Source organism: Solanum tuberosum, unplaced genomic scaffold, assembly GCF_000226075.1.
Source record: "Solanum tuberosum cultivar DM 1-3 516 R44 unplaced genomic scaffold, SolTub_3.0 scf00154, whole genome shotgun sequence".
NCBI lineage: Eukaryota > Viridiplantae > Streptophyta > Magnoliopsida > Solanales > Solanaceae > Solanum > Solanum tuberosum.
In genome coordinates this window covers 975,411-987,897 of record NW_006239079.1, presented here as the reverse complement: position 1 = coordinate 987,897, position 12,487 = coordinate 975,411, and the positions used below count along the sequence as shown (strand labels likewise).

Here is a 12,487-nt window from a genome sequence, read left to right as displayed (position 1 = left end):
AATTTGTATTGGATTTATTTAGTAACAAACAACTCTCTCTAAATAATTTGTAAGCTAATTTATTTAAATAAATTTACTAGTACAAATACAAATCATAAAATCAAGAAAATAATTAAAATGATTTGAGGGATATTTTTGTCTTTACATAGACTTATCCCATGGTATTATATCCTATACCTATGTATTACTAATACCTCCAAATGGAAGGTATTAGTAATACATCCCATAATAATACCTTGTAGGAGGTATAACTAATCCATGGATTAGTTATACATAGGCCTAAATTCCTACCAAACATAGTACTAAATAATACCTTATCTAATACATGGACTATTTCTTCTAATGCGGCCTACCAAACGACTCCTAAGTGTAATTGAGACAAGCTGGCCATGTTACCACTATTAATAACTATAATTACAACTTTGAAATTACTATTCATAACACGTGAGTCACGACTCACGTCGTTTACCTAGCTTTCTCCTATTTGCCTTCATCATGTGAAAAGACTTTGGATATATATTAAATAGACAAAACTAATATATTGGCCATGTTATAATTATAAATATAATATAAGAATTACAACTTAGAAACGAAAATTATTAATATATAACACGTGATCCACTTCGTTCACGGTCTTCTTAATTCTGCCCTTTTTAATTTCTCCGTCCTTTGGAAGAAAAAAATGAATGTATATTATTAAAATAAATTAGACAACTTCCCCAATCATATGAATATAAATCATATTTACTTCCAACACGTAATTGAAATTAGGGATAATGTTCTAGATATGCTAACATACGGTCCTAGTTATTATAACCAATACGTAGTAATTATATTGTGCTATTTCATTTTCAAAACATATAGAAATAGTTTTCTTTATAAAATATTACACTTCAACGAAATCTTATAAAATTGGAGATTATATATGTTTTCCTTTTGGGCTAGTTTCAAATATATATAATAGGGGAACTTTCAGATATAACCAGTCAAAAATAGCTTAATTACGCTCCATAGCTATAGTTTGCTAATTATGATTCATAGCTACATGTTATAGGGAGGAGAGTGGCGAGCGAGATTGGGAGAGGGAGGAGAGAGGAGAGCGAGAGAGGGCAGAGAGTGGGAGAGAGATGAATTGTATATGTATATCGTTTAGATAATTGTATATATGCAACTGGTATACATATGCATTTGTATATCTGGCGAGCGAGATTGGGAGAGGGAGGAGAGAGGAGAGCGAGAGAGGGCAGAGAGTGGGAGAGAGATGAATTGTATATGTATATCGTTTAGATAATTGTATATATGCAACTGGTATACATATGCATTTGTATATCTGGCGAGCGAGATTGGGAGAGGGAGGAGAGAGGAGAGCGAGAGAGGGCAGAGAGTGGGAGAGAGATGAATTGTATATGTATATCGTTTAGATAATTGTATATATGCAACTGGTATACATATGCATTTGTATATCTGGCGAGCGAGATTGGGAGAGGGAGGAGAGAGGAGAGCGAGAGAGGGCAGAGAGTGGGAGAGAGATGAATTGTATATGTATATCGTTTAGATAATTGTATATATGCAACTGGTATACATATGCATTTGTATATCTGGCGAGCGAGATTGGGAGAGGGAGGAGAGAGGCAAGTGAGAGAGGTCAATAATTTGTATAATTCACATCTCATTTGTATAATTCGTGGGTACGTTTGTATACTTCGCGTGTTTTTGAATAATTGAGTAATATAAAGTCTAGAATTATACAAATATGATAAAAACTCGAAATAACGAATTGATACAAACATAAGGAGTTATACAAATTATATTATACAAATTACATTATATAAATTATATTATACAAAATCCGAAAACTACACGTTTATACAAACTTTAAAAAGTTATAAACAAAAGATTGAATGTATATGGTGATAAAACTGAAAAATCAAAGGAAATCATCGTCATATACAAATATAATCCATCGTATACAAATACAATTCAAACGAATAATTGTTAGTTTCAAATTATACAAATGTGGCGAATTATACAAACGTGGCTAATCATACAAACTCGAAGTCTGCCCACGTAATTAATAGTTAATGTTAGTCGCGAGTGGTAATTATAGCAAACTATAACTATGATGACTAATTAAGTAGTATAAGTTTGCTTAACCGCGTAATTTTCCCTAAATAAAGATAAAGTAATCAATTTACGACAAATATAACCATGTTTTATTTACATAAAAGTCGTTGAAAATATACATTGACTATACACTATAGCTTGCCAAAATTCATACAAAGTATACAATGACTATACAATATAGTGTATTAGTACATGAGCTATACACTGACTATATATATTATGATACACTCAAAAAAACTAAATATAGTTTAACTATACATGAAATATACATTAACTATTCAATTTCGATCAACTCAAAATCACCTCTAAACAATCCCAAATTTTAGATATGAAATCTTCTCGACTCTTTTGATATATAATTCGCCCAAAACAATTCACGTTTGCAGTATGCAATTTTTTTTAAAAAGAAGAAGAAAAAACAACGAATAAGAAGACGACGACCCATAAGAGAAAAAATGATGCAGAAGAATAAGGAGGAGGGAGGAAGAAGGAAAAGAAGCCATTGTATATTAATGGCTAAATGAGAAGGAAGAAGAAGAAGATTAGAAGCCATTAATAACAAACTGAGAACATAGGGTCGACTCAACAACATTGGGGGCCTAAAGCGAAATTTAAGAGAGGACCCTAATATTTTTTTTTTATCATATACATTTTTATTTAAAATCTACTTTTCTAGCTATTTTAGATGTGAAGTCATCAAATACTATTTTATAATCAATTTGTTTTAACAATTTCTCTTCAAATGATAATATAGTTAATTCATTCAATCTCTCTTGAGACATTGTTGATCTTAAAGAAGATTTAATCAATTATAATTTTGGAAAAAAACTTCTTTTAGCTGAGGCAACGGTTGTAGGAACTGTTAATATTATTCTATAAGTAATATGTGTATTTGGAAAAGAATCAACTCTTTTTATTTGATTGAGTATTTTCATTAGATCACTATCTTCTACATGTATTATTTCTCTCAACACTTTTAATTCAAAAAATAAATCCAAATCATCAATATCAAAATCACTATTACGTGTTAAAGAAAGTTCAAGGTTAAACCATTTTCTTTAAAAAATTCTCATTATATCTAGTGACCTCAAATATTTTACCACTAAATAAGAAATCAAAAATATTTTTATATGCTTCAATTGGTTCAAATCTATTTTGAAGTGAAAAAATAGTTTGGTCTACTCTACATATATAAAGTAATCAACTCCAAAAGATTCTTCAAGGGACTTTGTGATTTCGTTATTCATATTTTCATCAAATTGTTTCTTACAAAATTCAAGTTTATATTCATCTCATATGCAATTTCCTTAGTAGAAATCATAGCACTCATAGTAAAAATAATTTTTCTTTTAAAAATAACATATATAAGTAATTATTTTTAAAAAATAAAGGTCCCAAGCGATTACTTTAGTGACCTAGAGATTAAGACGACCGTGTAAGAAGGAAGAAGAAGAAATTTTGGCTAATTTTGAAAACTTGGCTAAAATTTTGGTAATTGAAATCGCCGAATGGCTATTTCTTATAATTTGCCTTTTCTTTTTCACACGAACCTTAATAGTCGTTGCAACGCACCAAACACTCCTTAGTTAATTGTGTGTATTTTTATAGGATGATCATACATTTCAATTATTGATCAGAAGCTACAATAACTCAAGAATGATTAACCAAACACCCTTCACAAAAAAATTACATTAAGTTTTATTATTAGCGCATGCGCGCACACACATAAAATGCTAGACACCCATGACACAAGCAAATCCTAGGTGCAACGGTAAAGAACGTTCAAATTATCAAACACCCTTAACTAGAAAATTACACTACATATATAAATCATATTTTGTTATTAACACATATATATCTAATATATTGATTGAACATCTACGACACAAGCAAATCTTGCGTCGCAATTGTAAAGGATGTTCGAATCCACCCGTAACATTATTTTGACAGATTTGAAAGTCATACACGCTATACTCCCTTGTCCCTAATTACTTGTCCATTTTGACAAATCAAGAAAAACAATTTTTTTAACCTATTATATCCTAAATTAATTACTTTGAAAAAGGTAGAACTTGAAAATCTTAAATTTTTAATTCATCCAATTCATAATTAATAGAAGTAAAATGGTAAACTCACTATGTCAATCATTGTTTTCTTAATATGTGTGTCAATTCAAAAGTGGACAAGTAATTAAAGACATAGGGAGTATTAAGCACGTTAAAGTGAATTAATGATGATTCAAATGGACACCAAATGATTTTTGTTTAAGGTGTATCTAGCTTTGCTAAACTAATACAGTAAGTAGTTTATTTCATCCTATTAGGCTGATCAACTTCAAATAATTTTTTATGTAATTTCATTGCTTCCTGCCATTAGGGAGAATCAATCCATCTTCTTCCTCTTTTTTTTTTAGAAGCAGGGGAAGGGGAAATGCGGGATAGGATTACAAAATGAGAATCGAACCCTCAACAACAACGTGAAAGTTCAGGAAGCCAACCAACAAAGCTACTAAGATTCTTGAGATGAATTCATTCATTTTCTTTATGTAATAAAAGCAAGAACTTCATATGTGCTGGTTGCCGTCCGGACATTTGCAAATATACATACATTGTTAAAGAAGGGCATATCTACTCAATTTCACATACTTTAAGGAGATATTGGACCCCTTCTCACTTATTAATCATCTAATTTGGCGAGTGCGTTTACAATAAGGGCAAATTTGAACTAAGTAGTGCTAAAGTATTACCACTACGGACATATCCACTTAAATTCACATAGTTTAGGGGCATAATGTTGTGCTTGCAAATAATTGGCATATCGAAGTCAATGTCTAGCAAGATATGATGATACCAAGAGCAGGACTAGACAGTTTAGTTTGCTTAATGGTCTCATTCATATGTCCAGATAGTGAAATATGGGGAATCAAACCAGAAGGCTATTTACAAACCAAATATAAGTCTTTAAAGGAGGCTGATACTCTCTATTACATGAACGAAAAGTGATAATTGAAGGCAGATCAGTTGAGCAACAAGGCATTGGATCTGCAAAGTCATTCATCTTTCACCTCTTCATAACAGAGGGGGCAGTTCTGTGACAGCAACACATGCACAAAAAAGAAAACAAACACAGATGGTGGTCAGTTTTGCTGCAGTGGGAAAAAAAAAGAAGTGTTTCTCCTGTAAAAGTGTACTATTGAACAACAACAACAACAACAATCAACATACCAGTGTAATCCCACAAGTGGGGTCTGGGGAGGATAGGATGTACACAAACCATACCCCTACCTTTTGGGGGTAGAGAGGCTGTAAAAGTGGAGTATTGAGTTCAAATGAATAACAAGTTGAAACTTCCAAAGTGGTATTGTTTAGCACCAAGATATGTTTTAATTGTCCAAGAGGTGACTTTTGCACATTTATCCGTTTCAATTCAATCCCAAACTAGTCATCCTTTTCCTATTTAGAGACGTTATTGTAGAACTTCTTGCATTTAACCGATTAAAAGATGAAAATACTATTTGTTTGTGAAGCTCTGCAAATGTGCTTTAGAAGGAAAGCCTAAACGTGAGATTAAGAACTACTACAAGTTGATGAGAATTTGACCAGAGTCTTAGAGACGAGAAAGAACTCCTTACAGCTACTGCATCAAAAAAAATGTTGGCACATTTCAATCAAACTAGGATGCTATGATCCAAAATCTCATTTTCACACGAATAGTGAGAAGCAATGCCAAAACTTCTCTTTAAGCCTCTTTGATGTTTTTATCATATGTTCTTACTTGTGTACTGGAGGAAAAAAAATTAAAACAGGAAAATATCGAAGGGGACATGATCTTAAGTGTGAGGATATGATTTCTCACCTTTCTTTCTTTTAGCCAGCGGTTAATACATTCTGAATGAAACATGTGTGCACAAGGCAAAGTGGTCAACATATCTCCGCTTTTGTATGCAGCATAACATATAACACACCTGCATACAATGAAATTGGAAGGACCAAGTTAGACGATCATATCTTTTTCTCAACTTGTTTGAAGGTGTTTGTTTCTACACTCTAATCAAAATGAAGTTATTGACTGGATCAACCTTTACAAACATCTTTTCCAGGAAACCTACTCAAAATATTGTCAAATGGGCTACTTAAAAACACTAACTGACCGCTGTTTTAGCTGTTGGCAATGTATGAATGGAGAATGGTGGAAACGGGACTGAAGGGCAACTTATCTCGACAGACTTACTTTTTAATTAATAAAAAAATGGAGACAAAAAAATGAAAAAGATGATAATGTTAGGGAGGGCAGTGACAACAGTTAACCACAGAAAAATGCCAAAAAGATAAATTTAACATTTCCTCTTTTTTCTTTCTCTATTTCAGACGGGGTGGCATTCTTCAGATATGCTGAGGGGGTTCTAATTAAGACGCAGGGCTTGGTCTTTAGAAGAGGAATCTCTCATTATGAATAGCATTTTCATTATGGGCCATTTCTCATCTAGACACTGGAACTAAGAGTCAGAAACACCAAAAAAAATGCCAGTAATGCTTTATGCTGGTAAGAACGAGACAAAAGTCATCAACAGAATGGGTTAATTATTGAACTAACACATTTATCTGTAAACTTTTGTATAAGGACCAGTGCACTTCTTCTAAATGCTAACACAAAAGAGTTAGCCAGGATAGAAGAGATAATATCAGAAGGGAATTTATTCCTACTCTCCCATTTTCTTTTTCTTTGAGAAGAATCCAGTCTTGTATTTGAAAGTTGGTAAACGACTTAAGAGGTCTTGTGAAAGCCCTCTGCTCTGCTGGCCAACAGCTTCTCCTAAAATCTGCAATTCCTACCAAAAATGAAAGAAGACGATCGAAATGGAATATAAGAAAATTCACATGGTGGCAAAAGATAGAAAAGCAAGACTTATCTGTGTAAATAACCTGGTGTATAAATTACAGTTCTTGCACTCAATTTTTACTATTTCAAGCTTAATCAAAAAGAAGAAAAAGTGTTCCAGTCTAACCTCATAGGTCATACTATCTAGATCAATATCATCTTGTCTCCTCGTGTTTGGATTCTCAGCCTGCACTTCTTAATAGAAGCTTGCATTAATTCTTGCATACATGATACAATTTATTAAGCATAAAAACCATTAGAGAACTAAAAGGTTGCAGCATACCCTGACCGGAGGTGATTCTCTAGGAGGGGATTCCCTGATGCCTGCAGATGATGTGGAGGTCACTTGGTTATGAGTAATGTGGACACTTAGTCCAATAATACTTGAACTGAATATTTCCAAAATAGAAACTATGTTTCAAACACCCGCAAAGTAAAACCTGTTTTATTTATTTACTTCATACTCTTCTATTCACCCACAAAGTTGTTTAGATGTACAATCTAGCTTTTTGAGTAAACTGAACATGCACACACCTATCAAATGCTCTAAAGTATGAGTCACTTTTTGAAATGGTTTTAGAAGACTGAAGAACAATAATATAGATAGTGTGATACAAAATATTTTCCACACTCCTACTCCATATCACTTGCTCCTATAAAGGTAAACACTATTTCCACTATTTGCAACTATTAATAATCACCAAACGCCAAATCCTCATGCTCCACTCCACTATTGACCAATGAAATTCTCATTTAATCACCACAAAATGATTTTCTAAGCTAAAACATCAGCAAAACACATAAACAGACACTCGAAGTTGGCAACAACTGCCAGTTAGCCATCAAAAGTAAGGTAGTGATCAGTTAGACACCTCACATGATCATACGTGTGCCTTGTGGACACCCGTGTCCACCAGATTTCACATGTGAGTTACAATCACCTATGATGTGTCAAACGGGCATACCAGTGAATGACACGTGTATTTTAAAATAATTGTTACTTTTAAAATAAAAACAGAATAACAAATACTTGATTCACGCGCACACTTTGCATCACAAAGTTAATCAACTACATTCTTTGGTATAAACAGTTCATAACACTGGTATGCAGGGAAAAAGCCATTCTTTCCAGCAATTACTAGAACACTTCATGTTCTTCACTATCTCAATATTAATGTTCATTTAGTGGGTTCCTTGTCCTTGGTATTTAAGTTGTTAGATTACAAGCCACTAGCCTTTCATCCATTCTACAGTTCAGTCATCAGTGTAAGAAATACTTCATTTTGGCAAAGTTTTAACATCTTGGCATCTATATATCATTGTTCATGGTTATACTTATGAACCAGTCAGAATAAGATGACTAACATCTTCTTTAATCACAGAGAAGAACATCTATGGTTAAAAAAAAAAAAAGAAGAAGGTAATATCATGCAAATTGTACCCTAAGACAAAGCAGAGATAAAAGCTGTACGACCAAGAAATTTTACTGAATAAACGAAGTTCTTATGCAATTACCAGCCACAGTAGAATTAAGCTCATCTCTACAGTAATCCTCAAAATCATCCCCCAACTGCAATGATCTAGCTATAGCTTCATCCAGAGCCAACTGTGATTCAGGGCTTTGAGAAGAATCACCCTTTTGTGCTGATAACTGATGCCCGTTACTGGTTTGACCGTATTCAGAGCTCATATTCTTGTTTTTCCCATTTGCTTGAAATGATAAGTAAACAGTTTCCTGCAAGACAACAATCCAACTGTCAACAGAAAATACTGTTAACTACTGAATAAGGAATAGAAAGATGGTCAACAAAAGGGCCGCCCCCTGTTGAACCTTGTGCAAAAACATCTATTTCATTCTGTGATACCTGTTGCAAAAGAACTTCTTCATAGCTCAAATCGCTATCCTCAGGAAAAAAATCTTTTAGATTCTCAGCAATCTCTGATGGGAATCCACCACTCGAATAATGACTATGTAACAAGCCGTTACTCATTGTAAATGTTTCAGGTATGATTTCACACTATTCTTCTTCAGACTGCAGGGTCCTTTTACTGTCTGTAGAATTTAGAGTTGATCAGGTCAAAGATATATCAGGTGAAGATGATAAAAGGACTTGAAAGAAGCTTATAAAGAAGATCAAGTTTTCACACACTGAATATCCAGTAACACCCGTTTCCAGAAATAGGTGTCATTTTTTTCACATTCACCTCATATACATGTATCTACCTCTTATATAGAATGGTGTACATTTGAGCATAAATGACAAAGACAAAGAAATATACATCCATAGAGGGATTATAATGAACTATTCATGACTGCAAACCAAGTGAGTTCGGCAAAAAAACTGTCGTTTCGTTTTGACCATCTCTCCCTTCTTCAAAATATTGTACATGATGTCATAGATTCAAAAGATATGAAAATAAGACTACTTGAGAAGGGTTGAAAAGCTATCAGACACTGCATAGGACCAACAACACTCTGCAAATTAATTGAACAAATTCTGCAACTCCACAAAATGCCAATAATGACTGATTTTGACACCTTAGAAACTATGAAGACTCATAATAAACACACCACAAGCACCAGACAAGAAAAGGTACCAATTCAGGTATAGGCAAGATAAAATGTCATTGAAAATAGACAGGAAAATGCCAAACACTTGTCTACACAGTAATAGAAAGACCTTTTTGTATAGGTAATAAATATACCAGGGCGAAGACTATTTGACTGGACATGTGGCAAGTGCAGAAGGAACTCATAGTCTTCCCCAAGTCAGTCGATGACAGCCTGGTCAAAAACCGAAGAACCCTTAGCCACCTCAGAACTTGCCACCGGGTCCGGTTCACCCATGTCAGACAACAGTTTTCCAGAAGGATACACCCGGAAAGTCCAAAGTACCCCAATCATTAACTTCCCTACGACAGCCAAACTTTGAGATATCCGAAATTTCATTATATCACGTCTAATAGTCATGATCTTATCATTGAAATGTGCGAGATTCACGTTGTCGGTTATGATTAGATTATCCTATAGATACTCCCATCTTTCCACCATTGTAAGACATCTGATTACACAGATTATTATACCTACGGTTCAGCAACATTATTATGTATCTATTGTTGTTCATCGTTGTTCGCCATCGGTCGGCCTGGAAAATTCAATATGAATCACTCTCTCTATCTCTTTCTCTATTGCTTCAGTTTGACTATTCACTTTGCTACTGTTATCATGTTATGACTAAAGTCATTATCAAATGATCAGTTAGATTTGGATTAATAGCACTGCTTGTGACCTCAATATTATAAATTTAACTGGTTGATATAGGTCAAACAGTTTTTCGCCCACAGTAGGACCCTAGTAATTGTGTGGTTGGTCCAAAACAATATTGATCCTTTATTGATTTTGTAATTGTTGTTTCTGTGGAGTATAATGGCAGGACAAAGCAGATCACAACTGCCACACACGACTCCAGGCCAATCTCCTGGGAACTCAGAAAAGCACGACTGTCAAAGGAGATGTCACCTCAAAGAGTTCCAAACAAAAGGAAAGAAAGTGCACAACCCGGTTGGGAAGAAAAGGTGCAATGATTGGTCACACAAAAGAATAACTTCACAACCGAACAACAAGATTGGAACAGGCAGATCAGCAAGGTGTTGTTGGCCTTGACTGCGAATGTCAACATGTGATCGCCTGCGCCACCAAGAGTGGAACCAGGGCAGGGACACTCCAAATTTCATACCAGGAAGCTCTCTTACCGAGGGACTTCCTGGCGACTTAGGAACTGAAGACAATAACTGGTAGAATAGGTCAAGACACTGGTGCTCCCGAACTGCATGTCAATTTCTAAATACCATTTTTCACTTCGAAAACAAAAACTACTTTTTCAATTTCACATGGCCAAACGAACCCTTAGCTCTGCAGGAGACTCTTTTGAGACAGATTAAAGGAGCAAAACAAGTGTATTGATCAGAACTCGGAGGCTCCACCCATACTCAAGGTTATAGATGTGGAAAGATACTCTCAACAACCAAGGAAACTAAGTGCTGCCCCCTACCTATATCCAATAAGTTCAGAATGCCAGATCTTGAGAAGTATAATGGAACCAAAAGGTGTCAGGGACCATGTCACAGCCATAAAACCGGAATCAAAGAGAATGACCTGACAAAGCCAGAGATACAATTGGTACTAGTTAAAAAGTTTGGAGAAACGCTCAGGACGGTAGCATTAACCTGGTACTCACTCTTGCCTGAAAACTCAATAGGGTCATTCGCAGATGCCTTCATTAAGGCATATATAGGGCCCCAGAAAGTAGAAAAGTGGATGGAAGACATCTTCAAGATACAACAAGGAGGTACCAAGTTACTCTCCCACACTATATTCATACTGAAAGAGAAATCAACAACAACGACATACCCAGTGTAATCCCACACGTGGGGGTGTGGGGAGGGTAGTGCATACCAACCTTACCCCTACCTTTCTGTGAAGGCAGAGAGGCTGATTCCGATGGACCCTCCACCCAAGTAACATACTGAAGTAGAAATCATGCTTAAAAAATAAAACTACCTTAATTTACCCCAAAATTCACAAATCTGGAAAATTCAAGATAACAAGAAAGGCAAAAACAGGAAATCATGATTTAATTGCACTATTACACCTTACATTGATTCTCTTTCCACAGTAAAATGACCAGGTCACAGGGTTCAACCAGGGAAAATCTTGGTTTTACTCAATTATGACAGATGAATCATGAGTAAAATTGGCAAGATTCGAAGGTTGTCACTTTACATTTAGAATCTTGAAATACAAATCCAAAAAAGGTGGGTTATTGAATTTTGACTCAATTATTCATGAAAATGGCAGTAAAGGTGAAAAATTTACCTTTTTGAGGGAAGAAGACGAGATGGGGTTCTTGACTGTGAGTCTAAGCAGGTCATCTTTGTAACTGTGGACTGTAAAATAGTGAAGAAAAGGTCGAATGAAAGGAACTGATGAATATTATATGTAAGTAAGGAAGACATTAAGGGGTCCACTATGCTTTATGAAAAATGCTACTGGTGCATGTATAATGGTGCAATTGATGGTAAGTTTCCACAAGAAGCCAGAACAGTGAAAACCAGCCCTACCCATGACTTCTTTTACATCAACTTTCCCTTCCTCACTAACGACACAAATCCTTCTTACATACCCCTTTTTGCCCTTTTGTTTGATTTTTGGGGATAAAAGCTTCTTCTTTTGCTAGGGGTGAGCTAAAATCTGCAATGTGTACTTCCATATATTTACTGTTGTTTGTTTGCAAAACACAGTAAAAGCTAAAAGCTGGTATAGACATAAAACAGACATAAAAAACATGAACATATCAAGTAGTGCACTGGATGAGATTGTTATTCTTTCTATTAGAAATAAATGAAAAAATCCTTGAATCAGACTGCTATTTATATAATTGAATTCGAATTTTAAATATAAAATTCTTCATGAGATTTTAAATTC

The 12,487-nt window shown here is 34.6% G+C and overlaps 1 protein-coding gene across 2 annotated transcripts; it reads right to left on the bottom strand.

The window, feature by feature from the left end:
* Positions 1–4,917: 4,917 nt before the first annotated feature.
* On the bottom strand, positions 4,918–12,009 carry LOC102583422 (E3 ubiquitin ligase BIG BROTHER-like). Of its 2 annotated transcripts, none has more exons than XM_006353291.2 (8): positions 11,879–12,009; positions 8,868–9,055; positions 8,518–8,737; positions 7,286–7,326; positions 7,130–7,189; positions 6,828–6,952; positions 5,980–6,088; positions 4,918–5,212 (listed from the first exon to the last, which is right to left on the bottom strand). In XM_006353291.2, the coding sequence occupies exons 2-8, from the start codon at positions 8,991–8,993 to the stop codon at positions 5,174–5,176; spliced, it is 720 nt and encodes a 239-aa protein (XP_006353353.1). In that variant the 5' UTR covers positions 8,994–9,055; positions 11,879–12,009; the 3' UTR covers positions 4,918–5,173. The 2 variants fall into 2 exon arrangements, with proteins under 2 accessions (XP_006353353.1, XP_006353354.1); XM_006353292.2 differs by lacking the exon at positions 11,879–12,009 and adding an exon at positions 11,660–11,854.
* Positions 12,010–12,487: the final 478 nt, after the last annotated feature.

Coding starts and splice junctions, on each gene's coding strand:
- LOC102583422 (XM_006353291.2), bottom strand. CDS start 8,993: ATGAGTAACGGCTTGTTACATAGTCATTATTCGAGTGGTGGATTCCCA. Junction 7,327..8,517: donor GCTTAATTCTACTGTGGCTG/GTAATTGCATAA, acceptor CATCATCTGCAG/GCATCAGGGAATCCCCTCCT. Junction 5,213..5,979: donor GCTGGCTAAAAGAAAGAAAG/GTGAGAAATCAT, acceptor TTGCTGTCACAG/AACTGCCCCCTCTGTTATGA.